This window comes from Ceratotherium simum, chromosome 39 (genome assembly GCF_057802395.1).
Source record: "Ceratotherium simum simum isolate JZ-2026a chromosome 39, ASM5780239v1, whole genome shotgun sequence".
In the NCBI taxonomy this organism is placed as follows: domain Eukaryota; kingdom Metazoa; phylum Chordata; class Mammalia; order Perissodactyla; family Rhinocerotidae; genus Ceratotherium; species Ceratotherium simum.
In genome coordinates, this window is record NC_141938.1 from 7,926,206 (window position 1) to 7,945,341 (window position 19,136).

At 39.4% G+C, this 19,136-nt stretch overlaps 1 protein-coding gene and 1 pseudogene across 2 annotated transcripts in view; both read left to right on the top strand.

Annotated features, from left to right (window-relative positions):
- Positions 1 to 640: 640 nt before the first annotated feature.
- The window catches only part of LOC101402980 (zinc finger protein 559), a 31,126-nt gene continuing 12,630 nt past the window's right edge, over positions 641 to 19,136 (top strand). The window contains exons 1-5 of one of the 2 annotated variants that reach the window (XM_087425556.1): positions 641 to 963; positions 11,148 to 11,394; positions 11,850 to 11,938; positions 13,952 to 14,077; positions 15,199 to 15,281. In XM_087425556.1, coding sequence (XP_087281682.1) covers positions 14,044 to 14,077; positions 15,199 to 15,281 — 117 coding nt within the window. In that variant the 5' untranslated portion in view covers positions 641 to 963; positions 11,148 to 11,394; positions 11,850 to 11,938; positions 13,952 to 14,043. Of the gene's footprint in view, positions 964 to 11,147; positions 11,395 to 11,849; positions 11,939 to 13,951; positions 14,078 to 15,198; positions 15,282 to 19,136 lie in introns of those variants that run through there. The other variant, XM_087425553.1, reaches the window with a different exon arrangement.
- LOC147912144 (uncharacterized) lies at positions 15,802 to 18,177 on the top strand (annotated as a pseudogene).

The following is a 19,136-nucleotide window of genomic DNA, read 5'->3' on the forward strand; positions in this document are numbered from 1 at the left end:
TCACCTCCAGTGTAGTGTCAGAAGCCCCAGACTGAGACGCAGTAGCGTTCCCTCCCCCTTGCCTTAACTGCAATTTGCAGCTCCCTTCCCAGGCAAGGGGAATCACAGAGAGGAGGCTGAACTACATTGAAAAAATGAATCACGTACAGAAAATTTATGTTGCCATATGAAACGGTCAAGTGCAGCTATGCAGTGAGTGTATTCATTATCTCCGTGGGGAAAGCGCAGCAACCGTTGTGCAATGAAGAGTTTGATGCATTCAAATATGCACCAAAATTTGAAAGCAACTGCTATTAATGTAAGACGTGTAAGAGGCACAAGATAGGGAGCAAAATAAACCGCTGCGCCGGCCCTGGGCCACAGCTCCGCCTTACAGATCTAGACCCAGCACCCCACCGCGTTTTCGTGGGGGGAAAACGGCAATTCTCCACAGCTGGCGGCTGCAAGGAGCGTCTGCCCTATCTCCGAGGCCCCGCCCCTTCGGCTGTTCCCGGAGACCGAAAGTGCGCGTGCGCGAGGCGGCGGCCATCTTAACTGCGCGCTCCCGCACGCGTCTGAGCGAAAATTTTCGCCTTTGGGCGTCCGGAGGGGGACGGACCTAAAGGGGAGGCGCGAGGTCAAAGTGCGCCGGCGTCGCGCGGAGACCCGGCCGCTGCGGCCTCCCGCGGGCGCTCCCCAGCGGCGGCGTTTCTGACGAGGGTCCCGGACCGCGGCCTGGGGGAGTCGCGGCGGTAGCTCCAGGAGGAGGCGGGTTGGCGAGGCCTCTTGTCCACCCGCCATCCTCCCCTTTTCAGAGGCCTCTAAAGGAACCTTCGGGGCCTTTCTCCCGAAGGAAAAGCATCTCCGTCGTTCACGTGACCCGGGTCCAGCGTCCGCCTGTCCTCACCAGCCTGCAGTTCTGTCAGGTCCCGGTGAGCACTCGGTGGAGTCGCTCCGGCTGTGGGTGTCGGTTATGGAAGATTGGTAAGTTGTATTCCGGTGGAAAGAGAAGCCTGTGCAGGTATTAGGGAGCGCTATATATGAGTAAATATAAACAAATGCATGAGTGAAGGAATTCATAGAAACACAAAATTTACCCCATCAGAGCCCTGTAATCCGCAAAGCTTCAAAATATAGAGGTCTCTAGGAAGAAAGACGATGCAGGCTAATGTCTGTTAGCAGACGTTGGAATTGAATTTACCGTAAGTTAAGAGTTTTGACGGGTGGATTTTTCTCCCAGGTATTCGTTTTGAAGGTCTTATCTAAAGAAAATCTGTAGCGCCATCAAAACGAACATCCATGGCCCCTTCATCTAGATTCACTGATTGTTAAGATTTTGTCTTATTTGTCTCTCGTTGTAAGGATGTTGTCATGATGAACTATTTAATGGTGAATTGCAGACATTCACTTGACCCGTTAATCTTAAGTATGCACCTCCTAAGAATGAGGACAATCTCCTACTAAAACAAAACAAAACTCCAGTGTCCCACCCACGAAAATTAAATTTCTCCAGTTTTCCAGTATCTATTATAGTTGTCTTTATAACCGGTTTTTTTGGGAGCTAGGATCCAAACAAGGTTTGCGTGTAATACGTTTTGTTTTTAATTTCTTTAATCTGTTTCACCTAAAACATTTGCCTGCATTTTTTAAAATTTAAGTTTGGTTTTTGAAGATTCCAGGAAAGTTATAGTGTAAAATGTTGGCGTTCTGATATGATGTTGTTTTCGCACGATTTTGTTGAATTAACTTGTCTATCTCTTGTAGTTCTTATAAAATGGATATTGGATCTAGAGCAGTACTGTCTAATACAAATACAATGCAAGGTACAGATATAATTAAAAAAATTTTAGCAGCCAATTTAGAAAAATTAAAAAGTACATGTGAAATTATTTTGAATAATATATCTTATTTAACCCAACATATCCACTCATCTGTAGAAAATTATTAGTGAAATTAATGACTGATGTAGTCAATATAAAAATTATTAATGGGAAATTTTACATTTCTTTCATAATAATTCATTGGGATTGAGTGTGTATTTTATAGTTACAGCACAGCACATCTCAATGTGGGTGCTAAATTTTCATTGGAAATGCTTGATCTGTATTTAGATTTCATAAAATTACTGTTGAAAAAGTAGATTTACAAACCCAGATTGTTCCAAACATACTCAAAAGTTTTTTAGTAACTGAATCAATTTTATTTCTAAACTTAAATTAATTAAAAGTAAATAAAATTAAGAATTCAGTTTCTCAGTTGCGCTAGCCACAGTTCATGTTCACAGTAGCAACGTAGAGCTAGTCCAGGTTTAGAGACTTCAGAATTTCCTAGGTGGTGTGTACTTCATACTGTATGCCATCATTATGTGTCAGGAGGCACATAAATGCAAGTTGTCCCATATTTATTAGTGATGCTAAGCATTTAGTCAAGGTACCATCTCTCTTGTATAGTCACATTTTTCTTTGCGGTGATCTGTGGGTGATACTTTGACAAAAATAATCTCTTCTCCAACAGCCTTTCACCCAGTGGTTTTAGCATCACTTGTTGATCTTTGCCTTAACCTGTTTTTACATTGGGGGGGGTTACAAAATGGTGTTTTTTTCTAATTATGTCTAATTTTTTTTTTTCCTGCTGAGGAAGATTTGCCCTGAGCTAACATCCACTGCCATTCTTCCTCTTTTTTTTGTAGGTGAGCCACCACCATAGCATGGCCACTGACAGACAAGTGGTGTAGGTCCGTGCCCAGGAACCAAACCTGGGCTACCAAAGCAGAGCATGCTGAACTTAACCATTAGGCTACCGGGGCTGGCTCTAATTCTGTCTAATTTTTGTAATTCCTTCTCCGTTCTTGAGCTAGCAGTCTTCTGTGAAGAGGAGCTTTCCTTCCCCACCTCCCCTGGCCTCTATACTTTTTTCTTTTTGGAGTATCACAACGTATTCTTGGACTTTTCTTTCATTCACTATATTATAGTCAACTACTGTTATTCATTTTGATGCTCAAACTGTCCCAAATTTAGCCAAAGATAATCCTGTTAATTTGGTTCCTGTGTCCCTTTGACACACTAACTGTGTCAGACTAACCCTATTAGTCTTTGAGTGCAAAGTAAATCCACAATTCACTGTGTACTTTCCTGTCACAGACCTGGAATCAATGATTTCTCCAAAATGTCTGTTTCCTTTTAGACACCAAGGTCTGTGTGATACATGGGCTCAGTGCTACTGGGTTATAATTGTGTCTGAGCCTTTCAGTAGATATCTAAAATATATATTTTCTTACATTGTAAGTTCATATTCATATTCTCAGTACAAATTTAATATTATATGCTTTTTTCTTTCTCTTATTTTATACTTGTATCTCTTTTCCCTTATAATAAAAACTTGGTTCCTAATAGCATTAATATATTTTTTTATTCTACAGTATGTGTACAGTAGTTTAAAAAATTATGATACCATTGTTACTACCAACGGTAGACTTGCTCAGTAAAGTATTGAGTTTCTTTGCATTTCTTTTTGTCCTTATAGGTTTATATTAAGGATATAAAGTGCAGAGTACTGTGCTTAGGTATTTGCGTGAACTCTAAGTCTCTTCTCTGCTCGCTTATGGGTTATGTTATCAATTTGATACACTATTACATTCGTTTCTGTTTACATGTAACATTAAGGTTTGCTTCTTTTTTGAATTAACTTATTTTTTAAATTTTTAAAACTTTTTCGTGGTTCAATTAAAAAGGTAATTCAGAAGTCTCACATCACCACTGGTTGCTAACCATTTTCATTTATTAGTTTGTGGTGTAACCTTTCAGTGTTTCTCAGAAATAACTGTTACCAAGCCCTAAGGGAGTGGTGACCGGCAAGTGGGTCCTTTTGCCTGGAGCCACTTATGTCAGTAGAAGAAGACTGGGTTTGGAATAGAAACCAGAAACCTTATTCATTGATCAATGAATGGAAGAGGCAGAGCTCATGCTCTAAAACACCTTCTCCCTGAAGGGAAGGTGAGCAGGGTTATTATGGGATGTGAAGGGGGAGGAGTCTCCGTATCATTGCTCTAGGCGGGGGCATTTGGGGCATGAGCAGATCTTCCCTTTTTGCACACGGCACCTTTTGCACACGTTTGGTTTTGTGCATGGCACCCATCGCCGTCTTGGACCTTTCTGATTTGGACTGGTTCTGCCGTTTGGCCACCTGGCATTGTTCTGCCTTGGTTCCTATAAGCAAGCACAACCTAAAAACAAACCATTAGACATGAGAAATGTTTTAGAGACTTCCTGGGTAACATAACCACCGTGTGTGTGTGTATGTATGTGTATTCATGTTATCTTCACATGAATTTACTTTTTTCCCCCCATTTAACACTATATACTGGAAATCAGTCTATATCAGTTTATAGTGATCTTTCTTATCCTTTTTTCTGGCTGCCGAGCCCTTCATTAGTACATGTATGATAGTTTATTCAACCAGTCTCCTATGAATAGAATTTGTGTTGCTTCCAATTAGCCTAGCCAAAGCAGCCTAACCACACTAGGAACAAACTTGTAGTCCAACAAAATCTGATGTTTTGACTCATGGCTATGAAGGAGACTGCACAGCAGAGGAACCATGAGTGTCTTGACCAAATAAAGCAAAATGGATACTGATTGGATTCTGAGGAAGGGTGGTGTTTAAATTTAAATGAAGCAATATTTTGATAGTCTCAAAGCAAAGTAGGACTGTGTAAAGGGGTTGATGTCGAGTCTGGACTCCAAACAACCCAGGATCCCATTTCCTTGGAAATAATAAAATTAAGATAGATGTGGAATGTTGTGTCTGGAAACCGTTTATTTGAAGCTCAACACCTGGGTTTTAAATCTAGACTCCCCCTTCTCATTGTCAAATGTCAAATAATGATATAGATCCTCCAGTTAAAATTGGTTTGTTTCAGTCTTTCTGATATAATTTCAAACTGAATTTCTGATAGTCTGATTTTAGAGAACAAAGTTTATTAGTGAGTAAGAAAGCAATGGTAACTCTGCTATGTATTCTTTTATGAGCTGTTCAGTCAAGTGCTGCCACAAGAGGAGACAGGAGAGGCTCGGGAAAAAACAAAGTTCCTCACAGGTCCTAGAGACAGGAGGCAAGGCGTACTATGCAGGGTCATGTAGAAAAACACCAAGGTGGTCAGGAGGCAGAAGGAACAGGAGCTAGGAAAAGGTTTAGGCCACTGTCTTAACTGGAATTTCCATGAGAAAGGCAAGGCAAGGCAGAGAAAACAGCCGGGATTGGCTGGTTTTAATAATTTTGTCAGGCTTTGGACTATAAGAGTGATGTCTAGTTGCCTGCCTAGTGGCCCTGGGATGATTAAGGCAGAGGAATATTGCCTTCTAGGGTGCATGGGTCAGATAGAGATAGTATGGCTCTGGAGTGGTTAGTTTGCATATCAAAGTCGTGCTCTTGGTTGAGTTCTTTGCTGTCTCCAAGAATTGGCTAGCCCTGAGGGGCAGTCTCTCCCCTGGCAGACAGGTTTCTGTTTCAGATATCAAAACGTTGTACTATATAGAAAAAAAATATGTGTATGTGTTTGTATGTATGTCTGTATGTGTATGTGTACAATACAATCAGTACGCTGATGTTTTGACATCATGGTAAGGAAACTTTGGGGTGATGATAGTGGAGATTTTTAGAGAGTAAGGCATAAGTTGCCTTAAACAACACAGAGAACACTTTATCACGATAGTAGAAAGGAGGAACACAAGTAGAAGTACAAGGAGTCTTTGTAGGCCAGCCCTTAATTAAGTTTCCAGTTTATATGGCATTAGTCAAGACAATAAATCTAAAATTTTTTGTGGTCCCTAACAATATCTTGGTGGAGTTGTAAAGTGTTTTAGAAATTTGCTCAGATCAGGGTGGCACGTCTGGCAGTTGTGTTATTGGAGGATATGAGCTGATAAGTTCGTAAAGTATATGTAAAGATTAGTGGTACTGCGTGTAACCAAGAAGGAAGGAGTGATTGTGGTCTTGAGGCAGAAGGTCATGGTGGAAAGTTGGAGGAGTTAGTAGGATAAAGCATTAGGGAGTGGGTGGTCCTCTCCCCAGGAGGTTGAGGGGTTGACTGATATGAGGCAAGTGTCTCCTGGGAAAAGTAATAATCTGTACTAATTTTTTTTTTTCTTTTTTAAAATTAAAACTTTATTTTTTCAGAGCAGTTTTAGTTTCACAGCAAAATTCAGGGGAAGGTACAAAGAGTTCTCATATGACACTTGCTCTCCCACCTCCTCCAACCTCCCCAATTATCAACATCCGCCACTAGAGTGCTGCATTTGTTATAACTGATAAACCAACATTGACACATCATAATCACCTAAAGTCCACAGATCACATTATGGTTCACTCGTGATGGTGTACATTCTGTGGGTTTGGACAAATGTGTAATGACATGTATCCAGTCCATCATTATGGCCTCATACAGAGTATTTTCACTGCCCTAAAAATCCTCTGTGCTCTTCCTGTTCTCCCCTCAACCCCTGGCAGCCACTGATCTTTTCACTGTCTCCATAGTTTTGCCTTTTCAAGAATGTCATATAGTTGGAATCATACAGTTCATTAATTTTTGGAATGATACAGATACCAGTAACCTCTACTAGATTTCTCTGTAGGCATGGGAGTGTAGCGGTGTATGTTTTGGCAGAGAGCAAGAAATATACCTGGATCATGGGCTAAGCAGATAGGGAACTCAGAATCATAATAGAATCCCTAATATCAAAGGAAGAAAATAAAAAATATCTTACATCCAATTTGTGCTTTAGGAGAAGCAGTCCGTGGGGTTGCTAGGGCACAAGTTTTAGTGTCAGGGTGAAGTCATCTCCAATGGCGAGATCTTGGGCTGAAGTGATGTCGTCTGAGGTGATGTCATCACTAGCAGTGAGCTCCTCGGTCAGAGTGATGTTAGGAGGTGTGAAACTAGAATGTCCTTTTCAAGTGGGTACCCACTCCAGTTGATGTGGATCTCAACATTTGCCATGTTTAGTTGAAATAATGGCTTATTTGGAGAGTTTGGGCCTCTGGATTATAAAACATTGAAAGTACCCAGACCAATAATAACAAGTCCACAGTTACCAGAATGGTGTACAGCTGTACTTGACAGGGTTTTTGGTTTTTGATGGAAGTTTAAGTTCAGATGGGTCCCATATCAGATGAACAGCTGCCTGGTCTTTGGGACAATCTGTGGTTAGTAGATCCCAAGAGAGTATGTCCCCTCGATCTGGCCTCCAGCCCTTATGGGATGAGGGCAAGATTGAAAACTCACAAATATATGTTAAGGCCTGGGGCAAAATAGAGACCTTTAGGGATTTATTTGTTGGACTGGAATCTGAAAAGGATTTGTTCAGGAGACCATTATGTATCTCAGCTAATTCAGTTATCTGGGACCTATCGGGGACATGAAAGTTCTGTTCAATACCTTTTCCAAGAGCCAAGCATTTTGTATTCTAAGCAGTGAAATGTGTCTTGGTTACTACCAGTAAATGTCTGTGACTCCAAAGGGAATAAGGAGCATCCTGGCAAGTCCTTGTATTGTGGCCATAGTTATATGTAGAGACATGTGTGATTTTGATGCATATTTTTAGGTAATGGTCCAATAGTTTATAATAAACGTGAAGATGGGGCCATTCGTTGTCCAGGGCATTCAGTGCTAAGATGACTCCCTGAAGTTTGGTAAAGTGTGTTGTTTCTTGGGTCCTCGCCTTTATTAGAGACATCATGGCTAAAGGATGGAAAGCAGCAGTATTCCATCAGGCTCCATCATGTATGATGGTTAGCAGTGCCATCCACATAGTCCATGAATTCTCATTACTATTCACTCAGTCCAAAGGGGCTTCCTCGGCAGTCCAGGGTCTAGAGGACGGGTGACATCCTCCAGCACCATGGCATCTGGTAAGAGTCTGAGGACAGGGGAGGCTACCCCTCCTCCAGGTGGGATAAATCAAAGGGCCCAGGTTTGGTTCCATCCTGTCATAAGGAACAAGCAAAATTAATCTATAGTGTTAGAAGTCAGAATATTGCTTCCATTGGGGGAGGGGAGAGGAGTAATGATTTAGATGAGGCATAATGAATGCTTCAGGGGTATAGAAATTGATGATAATGCACTATACATTTGTAATTCTGTACTTGTTTGAATGTATACTTCAATAAAGTGTTTAAAAAATGAACTCGCTATTCCACTGTTGGGTATTTATCCAAAGAACTTGAAAACACCAATTTGCAAAGGTACATGCACCCCTGTGTTCATTGCAGCCTTATTCACGATAGCCAAGACTTGGAAGCAACCTAAGTGCCCATCAAGGGACGAATGGATAAAGAAGCTGTGGTATATATACACAATGGAATACTACTCAGCCATAAGAAACAACGAAATCCAGCCATTTGTGACAACATGGATGGACATTGAGGGTATAATGCAAAGTGAAATAAGTCAGAGGGAGAAGGTCAAATACCGTATGATTTCCTTCATTAAGTAGTAGATAATAACAACAATAAACAAACACATAGGGACAGAGATTGGATTGGTGGTTACCAGAGGGGAAGAGGGGAGGGAGGAGGGTGAAAGGGATAATTCGGTACATGTGTGTGGTGATGGGTTGTAATTAGTATTTTGGTGGTGAACATGATGTAGTCCATGCAGAAATAGAAGTACAATGATGTACACCTGAAATTTTTACAATGTTATAAACCAATGTTACTGCAATAAACAAAAAATTAAAAAAAATAAAAATAAAAATAAAAATAAAAAATGAACTCGGCTATAATTTCCAAATGTTTGAAAGAGATCAACAAAATGAACATAAAGCATAAGTGAAAAAGGAATAAAAATAAAGACAAAATTTAATGAAAAAAAGAGGTGAGTTTTTTGGAAAAATTATAAAATAGATAAACTTTGGCAAATTCTGATTTAGCACTCCACCACTCTGTACATTTTATGCCCTCTGGTAGGAGGACCTAGGAGAGAGCGTCAGATCTCTTATTTGAGTGTTTCTAAGCTGATACTGTGATGCAGTAGACCAGCATTTGAAATGTATTCTGAGTTTATTTTGTGAACCATGGTCTTATTCTAATGCTTTGGATCAAAGTTGAGGATCACTTTTTAGGCAAGCCAGATTTCAGTTTTCAAGAGTTTTCTGAAATGGTGGTTTTCCTATCTTATCATAATCTTGCCCAGAACTGGTCTTGAGTTGGTAAAGAAAAATGTTTGGGTGTATGCGTGTGTGTCTTGGGGGAGGTGGAGGATAATATTCCTTATCCATTCATCTACGCTTTTCTGTAGCACTTACCACCAACTAATATAATACAAATATGTGTTTGTATAATAAATAAAATATAAAAACAAATATGTTTATCATGTGCTTAGCCCTTTGGCATGTGAGATACCTAAGGTTTGGGGCATTTTCTTTATAGTTTACTGCTCTCTCCTCAGTGCCTAGTGTATTATGTAGCAAAGAGAAGGCCCTTCATAAATATTTGCATCATAAATGAAGGCATAAGCCTATGTAAGGACTTGAAGGAAGGCAACCTGGGCTACGTGGCTTTACATTGATGATATCCACCTCCATGGAGATTCATTTGACACGCTTATTAATGACACTTAAGTCCAACATCTTTTAGTCCTTTTTGGGTTCTGATGTCAACATATGCCTCATTTACAAATTTTACTTCCAAATTAAAATCAAACAGGCACTCCCATTAGTGTCCTCAGAGACTCCTTAACTGTAAAGGCTTTGGCAACCTCTTCTCATGCCTCCTGGAATCTCTGGACCACCCATGATGGCCGTTAGTTGCTCAAGGGCTTCGAATACTAGAAACTGTCAAAGATACTTGAATTCAATAAACCATTTGTGTTGGGGATCCTCAAGACCACCCTCACACTGACCAATTCACTAGAGGGACTCACAGGACTCATGCTGCTAAACCCATGGTTATGGTTTATTACAATAAACTAGAATCAGCAGGGAGAAAAGACACAAGAGACTGATTCTAGAACAAACCAGGCACAAGCTTCCAGGTGTCCTCTCCCAGTGTAGTCACATGGGCATTGCTTAATTCTCCTAGTAACAATGTGTAACATCACATGTAAAGCGTTGCCAACCAAGGAAGCTCACCTGATGTATTAGTCTGGTCTGTTGGGCTGCTATAACAAAAATATCATAGATTGGGTAGCTTATAAATAACAGAAATTTCTCACAGTTCTGGAGGCTGTGAACACTAAGATCAAAGCATTAGCATATTTGGTGTCTGATGAGGACCCACTTCTTGATTAATAGTCTTCTTGCTGTGTCCTCACATGGCAGAAGGGGTAAGGGAGCTATCTAGAGTCTCTTTTATAAGGGCACTAATCTTGTTCACATAAGGGACCTAATCACCTCTCAAAGGCTTTGCCTCCAAATACCATCACATTGGGGATTAGGTTTCAATATATGAATTTTGGTGGGGAGGCACACACATTCAGTCTATAGCACCTGAGCTTTGGTGTTTTTATTGGGGATCAGTCATGTAGCCGGGCAGCACCTGCATGATTGACTTCAGCCACTCAGGCTCCAGCCCCCCAGGGTTTGAACTGATACAATGTGCCCCAAAGTCTAAGGCATATAAAAAGAAGTGTTCACCATCAATCACATGGTTAGCTTAAATAATCTGGTCAAACTGGTATGGTATGGCCCATGCTCTTTGGCATATAAAAACACTCTTATCAGGCAGTATATTTCATGGACTCGGAGGTCATTTCCCACAAGACCAGCCAAAGGTAGGTGCTGAAGACAGGCCTTTCTTAGGAAAGTGCTGAGTTTGAGCAACCCAGATCTGCTGTGTTAATCATTTCTTACACACCATTTCGTGATCATCTTCCAGTCATATTGGAGAATAACACTAAGCTTAGGAGTTCAGGCTTTTGAGACAGAGTAACCTGCATACAGACCTAGACTCACTGCTTCCTAACTGGCTATCTTGGGCCTGTTACTACTCCTGTCTCAACATTAGTTGCCTCAACTATTGAATGACATTAATAATAACTATTTTGATAATGAGCTACCACTGTTTCTGGCACATAATGAGTACTCAGTAAATGGCAATGTTATTGTTTATATTCATGTGGTATAGTACTCTACAGTTTCTGTTGGCTTTCACATATATAACTTCATCTTCTGCAGAGAGATAGCTAATGAATGATGCTTGATGACAGATGAATGATGCTTGATGACAGACGAGTAATGCTTGCTCCTTGAAGATTGATGGTATGAGGCAAGACTCCCGATTACTACTTAATCAAGAGGAATTGAGATTGACCTATCCACTAAATTCAGACACTGTCTTGAAGAGACTTTGGGAACAAGAAGTATTCATGCAGATTTCACTATCAGACTCACAGGATGCCAGCCATTGATCTTTCCCCTTGTGGTAAGTCCTTATTGATACTCTTTAACTAGCTGGTGAACAGCCTGTCTTGTGATCAGGGTCTAAACAGCCCTTCTCCTAAGCTGTCTAGGAGCAGGCTTAAATAGATAAGAATATCCTGTTGTCTAAATCCTGGGATTTGGGAAGGAGGAGTAAAATTGTGTATTTTTGTGGGAGAGGTTTTGCTTAATCATAAGATGAGTTTTATCATTGTTGGCAAGCAACAGCTCTACCTCTCTGGACTTCTAATATCGATCTGTAAAATGGGATTATTAAACTCTTCCTCCTGTTTATCAAAGCCTAAAACCCCTTCTGACTTCAGATGAGACAGGCTGCTCGGGCATTTTATGGCAGGTGTGTGTGTGTGTCCATTTAGAATCAGTGTGGAATGGCTTCCAGACTTGTGAGTGTGGAAACGGGGCAGCCTGGGTTCTCAGGTTTTATTTCTTCTCCTCAAGGTCGTCTTTTTCAAGACTTTTTCTGTCTTCATAAGGAGAAGTCAGAGGGGGAAAGGATTGTCACTGGATGTCTGACAGATTATTCTCAGGTAAGTAGAAAATATATTCTTTTATTAAAGTACATGCTTCTTCCTACCTAGTAGACATGTTTCTTTCTAGTGGAACAGAACTTCTTAATGTAAATAGGGCCTGCTTAGGGCCTGACTCTGCAGTTAAATTTCCTCAGGGCCTGTCATGTGGTTGACAGGTTACATAGGGAAATGATACTGTTATCCCCAGTACAGTTGGCCCTCTGTATTCGTGGGTTCCACATTCACAGATTCAACCAACCGTGGTTCAAAAATACTCAAAAAGAAAAAAAAGAAAAACTCTACAAAGTTCCAAAAAGCAAAACTTGAATTATTTGCACACTGAGTACTATGCTGAATCCATGCAAATGAAATGATGTGAAGGCATGCCTTGCTGTACCCTCCTGCCATTTCATAGATCCTCAGTCACTCCTCAGCACTGCTGGTTTGAGCATTGTTTGCTTTGAGTTTGGCTCGTTTGCTACTTGTGTTGTGTGCACCCTTTGTTTCTGTGGAAAAATGGCTCCTAAAAAGCAATAAAGTGGTCAAAGCAATCCCTCAAAGGCTAAAAGGGAGTGTAAAATATTATCTCTCTATGAGAAAATAAAAATCTTAGATCTTTTGATGGATAAAGAAGATGTGGTGTATATACACAATGGAATACTACTCAGCCATAAAAAAAGACAAAATCATCCCATTTGCAACAACATGGATGGACCTTGAGGGTATGTTGTTAAGTAAAATAAGCCAGACAGAGAAAGAAAAACACTGCATGATTTCACTCATATGTGGAATATAACAAGTACATGGATAAAGAGTAACGATTAGTGGTTACTGCAGGGAGGGGGGGTGGGGAGTGGGTGAAAGGGGTAAAAAGACACATATGTATGGTGATGGACAATAATTAGACTGTTTGGGGTGAGCACGATCAAGTCTACTGAGAAATTGATAAACAATAATGTATACCCGAAATTACACAATGTTATAAACCATTATGATCTCAATAAAGTTACTGGGGAAAAAAAAGAAAATAAAAATCTTAGCTCTTTTGAAATGTGTCATGTCACTTGCTGAAGTGGGCTGTAAGGTGAGTAAGAACAAATTGAGCATTTGCACAATAAAGCGGAAAGAAGCTGAAGTTAAGTGTGGCTAGAGGACATGTCACAGAAGCATATCCCTGTTGATGGCAAAATTATGAGTGGAGAAGCACTTAGTCTCTATGAGCACTACTGTGAGGGAGTTGAGGAGAGCCAGAGCAAGGGGTTTAAGGCTAGTAAGGGATGGCTTGCTATGTAAAGTGCTACAGCCTCAAGAATACGTTTTTTCTTGCCATCATTTCCTAAAAATACAGTTTAACAGCTATTTACATAGCATATACATTGTATTAGGTATTATAGGTAATCTGCAGATGATTTAAAGTACACGGGAGGATGTGTGTAGGCCATATGCAAATACCATGCCATTTTATATAAGGAACTTGAGCATCCATGGATTTTGATATCCTTAGGGGCTGTGAGGGGTGGGGCAGGGGGAGCGGTGGGGTGGGGTCCTGGCACCAGTCTCCCATGGATTCCAAGGGACGACGGTGTTTACTAATTCAGTCCGACTGTCATCCATGCTGATTGTGTGCTGTCATTTTGCTATGATAGACAGTAAGAGAGCAGACATGCAATTCTCAGAATTTGTGCTGTCACTGGAGGAATGATTCATTCATTTACCCACATTTATTGTGTCTGTAATGTGCTCAGGACTGTGTTAAATCCTGTCAGTAGAGAAAAATAAGACTAGAAAAGGTCACAATCTAGTTGTGGGGAGATAGATACATTCAGTCAGGTGAAAGAGGTACTCTTAAAGCCGTGACTGGGTGAGATCACCAGTGAATATGTCCAGGTAGAGAGGAGAAGGTCAAGCCCTGGGGGAGGTAATGGGACAACATGGAACCTTGCTTAGGCATTGGATCTCTCTTCCTCTCTCTCCAGTGAATATTGGGGGAGATGGCAATTGCCTGATGCCAAGATATTTGTGATGGTTTAGGATCCAGTGACCTTTGAGGACATGGCTGTGGAATTCAGCCAGGAGGAGTGGACTTGCTGGATCAGACTCAGAGAAACCTGTACAGAGATGTGATGCTGGAGAACTATAAGAATCTGGTTGCAGTAGGTAAGGCTTATACCATTTCTTCATTTAGTTTTTTGAGGAACAAATATTTTTAAAGTGACTGTATTTTAGGTTCTGTGCTGATTAGTGGCAATGCAGTGGTAAACAGAGCAGACATTGTTTCTGCTCTCTCAGACCTTACCATCATGTGTTTTCCTCATGAAAATGAAGATCTGTTCATTGCACTGGCTTTATTTTCTCTATGGATAAAAGGCTCAGGACTTCAAAAATGTATGTACAAGAGCCTGGGTTTCAGGAGAAAGATCGGCAACCCTTTTGGTGTCCAATGAGAGAGAGAGAGAGTGTGTGTTTGCACTTTATTTGAAAGTTTACTGGTTCATTAGAGTTGGCATGAGCATTTTGTTCTTTCTTAAATTATACCAGACAGTATTTGATATCCCTTAAGAGCAGAATCTTGGCCCCTGGTTTATGGAAGTATTTGCCATGCATTGCATTTTCTTCTTACATCAATCATCTTTCTCTGAGAGCAGACCTGGTCTGATCTTTTAGGTGGAACAAAGAGGAAAGCTGAGGACAGTGGGAAGAGTTCTCCAAAGTGAGGGAAAAGGCAGATGTGATTCTTTATGGGAAATAACTCTAATCCATGAGAGGTACAGACCGTTTGGAAATGTTAATAGGAAGCTTTTGAAGATTTTTTTTTTTTCCCTCTAAGAATGCTGAGGCCATTTGGTTTCTGAGGTTCCTTGGGTACCTCAAACTTCCCTTTTTCTTTAACTTTTCATCCACCTTCTGAAACTTCCTTTTGGCCTGACAGTAAGATCTGTGCCATTTCTTCTTCACATTTATCATTTGCATTTAGCTCTTTATGCATTTCTTTCAACTTTGTTTTCCTGGTTATGCTGCTTTCTGTTCACTGTCAGTTGCAATGTTTATAGAGTCATTTCTTAGTAAATCACCTACCAGTTTGACCACAGCACGTTATCATTGCCTAACTCTTAATACAGCTAAACTTCTCAATCTCTATGTTTTCATTTTTTTCTTTTTCTTTTTAAATATATTTTAAGTTAATGTTTGAATGTAAATACACATCGGCCTTCATTTTTAACACCTTCCTTCCATAGTTTATTTCTCCGAGAACTTAATTTTTTTTTATCTTGTTTCAGATTGGGAGACTTGTCTTAATACCAAATGGTCAGCACCTCAGCAGAATATTTTCCAGGGGGAAACATCCCATGTGGTGGAAATGGTAAGATTCACAACATATAATTCCTTGCCTTCCACACTAGTAGAAGATTGGAAATTCTATAAACTAGAAAAGCAGCACAATAATCATGACAGACATTTGAGGCTAGTGTTATTCACCCAAAAAGAAGCTGTTTCTTATAGAGTCTCTGAGCATGAATTTGGCAGATACTTTAAATACCCCTCACAATATATTTCTTCACAGTGTTCACTCAGCTAACTATTCCCATATATGTAATTCAGATGAAGTTTTTGATAAATGTGTCTCGATCAGTTATCAGCTAAACTCTGTAAGAATCCCTGTGAAATAAAGAATAGAACAGAACTTTCTAGCAGAATGGTCACTTCATTCTGCTTGAAAGCATGCAGGTCTGGTACCATGCATTGCAGTGAAAGTGGAAGAAAAAGCAAAAAAACTTCAATCATACTGATTTGTTTCCTGTATAATGTAAAAGAGTTCAAGGCAGAGGGGAGAATCTCTGAATGTAATAAAGCTGGGAAACTTTTATCAATAATCCCTTCATCAACAAGAGAGAAACCACATTGGAGAGGAATCATTTAACTTTAACCATTGTGAAGAAGCCTTGAGTGAACACTCATACCTTCAGACTCACAGGAGAACTTACATTAGAAAGAAAACTTGTGAGCTTAATAGTGTGAAAAAGCCTTCACAAAGAACTCTGCCCTTAATCTACATAAGAAAACCATAGTGGAGAGAAACCTCCTAAATGTAATCAATGTGAAACAGCCTTCAGGCAAAATCCACATCTTATGGTTCACAAGAAAACTTATAGTCAAGAGAAATCCTATAAATGCACTGACTCTGGGAAAGGCTTACCTTCTTCCTCACATCTTAGAGAATGTATAAGAATTCATGATGGAGATAGACCATATGCTCTTAAGGAATGTGGGAAAGTTTATTCTCCTTCTGTAAGCCTTTTTGTACATATGCAAACTCACAATGGAGAAAAACCCTATGAATATAAAGAATGTAAGAAAACCTTCACTTGGTCTTCATATCTTACTCAAGATTTAAGAACTCACAGTAGAATGATGCCTGTGGAATATAAGAAATTTGAGAAAGCCTTTCCTTAATCCCCACATCTTGCTAAACATATAAGATTTCATACTAGAGAGAAACACTATGTTTGTAAGAAGTGTGACAGAGAGTTTACTTGTGTCTCAAAACTTAATATTCAGATGCGAGTTCACACTGGAGAAAAACTGTATGAGTGTAATAAATGTGAGGAAGTGTTCACTGATTCTTCAGGTCTTATAAAACACAGAACTCACACTGGAGAAAAGCCTTATGAATGTAAGGAATGTGGAAAAGCCTTTGCTAGTTCCTCACACCTTAATGTATATATGAGAACGCACACTGGCAAGAAGCCTTATCAATGTAAGGAATGTGGAAAGCCTTTAGTAATTCATTTTGCTTTAAAAGTCATGTGCAAACTCACCCTGGAGTAAAACCCTGTAATTGTAAGCAGTGTGGGAAAGCCTGTATTAGATCCTCATTTCTTAGTCAACATGTAAGAATTCACAGTGTAGAAAGACCTTCTGAATGTAAGGAATGTGGGAAAGCATTTAGATATTCCTCACACCTTAGTCAACATAAAAGAACACATACTGGAGAGAAGCCATATAAATGTAAAAAATGTGGGAAAGCCTTCACCATTTCCTCGGGCCTTACAGTACACAGAAGAACCTCACACTGGTGAACCACCTTTTGAATGTAAGGAATGTAGGAAAGCCTTTACTCGATCCACATATGTTATTTGACATTTAAGAACTCACAGTGGGGAGAAGCCATATATATGAGGAATGTGGGAAAACCTTAGTAATTCCTCATGCCTTACTGAATGTATAAGAATTCACACTTGAGAGAAGCTTATACTTGTAAAGAATGTGGGAAAGCCTTCAGTACTTTCTCACACTTACTGAACATGTACTAATTCATACTGGAGGTAACCTTACTGTAAGGAATGTGGGAAGCCTTTAGCTCTGCCTTATACCTTAATATTCAGCGGTGATTTCACAGGTGTGAAAAATCTTATGAATGTAAAAAGTGTAGGAATTTTTTTAGTTTTTATCCTCCTCTATGGGAAAGCATGAAAGCACACATTATGAGAGATCCCATGAGTAAAATGGATAGAGGAAAGCCTTTGATTGTTCTTTGTCATTAGGAAACATGATTCACACTAGTGAGAAACTATAAATTAGAAATGTAGGGAATGTGGAAAAGGCTATGTTAATTTACTGTACATGTAAAAAGTCACACTGGAAAGATTTTGTATGAATAAAAAATATCAGAATGCTTTCAGTAAATATATTTTTATAAAAATAAAAATCCTAAAAGGTTTTTTTTTAATGAAAAACTTTTGTTATAAAAAGGTTTTTAAGGGGCTAGCCCCATGGCCTAGTGGTAAAATTCGGCACGCTCCGCTTTGGCAGCTCAGGTTCAGTTCCTAGGTGTGGACCTACACCACTTGTCAGCAGCCATGCTGTGGCAGTGACCCACATACAAAATAGAGGAAGATTGGCACAGATGTTAGCTCAGAGTGAATCTTCCTCAGCAAGGGAAAAAAAAAAGAAAAAAAGTTTTTAAATAAAACCTAAGTGTAAGGAATTTGGGAAACTTTTGGAGTACAAATTTTCACTTATTGCATATAAGAAAATTGATACTGGAAAAGAAACCCAAGTAAATTTTTATTTAAATAAGTTTGCCTTTTTGTGTGTGTATTTTTTCACGGTAGACCCATAGTTTTAAAGATTAATGATGCTGAGCATCTTTACATGTGCTTGTCATCCATGTACCTTCAGTGAAGTGACTGTTCAAATATCTTTTTTCTTGTTGTTAGTCTTTGGTTTGAGTTATTATTGAAGTTGGTTTTCTTAATGAACAGGTTTATTGAAATATAATTGCTATATAATAAACTGCACATATTGTTGTGTACAATTTAAGTTTTGACGCACACACACATCCTTGAAATCATCATCATTTTCCTATATACTACCAATGAACAAATAGAATTTGAAATTAAAAACAATACCATTTACATTAGCACACCAAAAGATGTGCAAGATCTATATGATGAAGACTATAAAACTCTGAGGAATGAAATCAAGCACTAAATAAATGTGTGTGGATAGAAAGACTCAATATTGTCAAGATGTCAGTTCTTCCCAACTTTATCTATAAATTCAATCCAGTCAAAATCCTAGCAGCTTATTTTATGGATATCAACAAATTAATTCTAATGTTTATATGGAGAGGCAAAAGACCCAGACTAGCCAACACGATATTGAAGGAAAAGAACAAAGTTGGAGGACTGGCACTGCTTGACTTCAAGACTTACTATAAGGCTACATTAATCAAGACAGTGTGATATTGGTAAAAAAATAGACAAATTGATCAATGGAACAGAAGAGAGAGCTCAGAAATAGACCCATATAAATAGAGTCAGCTGGTCTTTGACAAAGGAGCAAAGGCAATGGAATGGAGTAAAGACACTTCTTTTCAGCAAATGCTGCTGGAACAACTGGACATCTACCTGTGAAAGAATGAATCTAGACACAGACCTTACACTCTTCATAAAAATTAACTGAAAATGCATTACAGACCTAAGTGTAAAACACACAACTATAAAACTCCTAGAAGATAAGAGGAGAAAATCTAGATGACCTTGGGTATGGTAATACTTTTTTTCTTTTAGAAAATAAACCCCCTTTTTTTTTTTTGAGGAAGATTGGACCTGAGCTAACATCTGTTGCCAGTCTTCCTCCTTTTTGCCTTTTTTCTCTCCAAAGCCCCAGCAGATAGCTGTGTGTCATAGTTGTACATCCTTCTAGTTGTTCT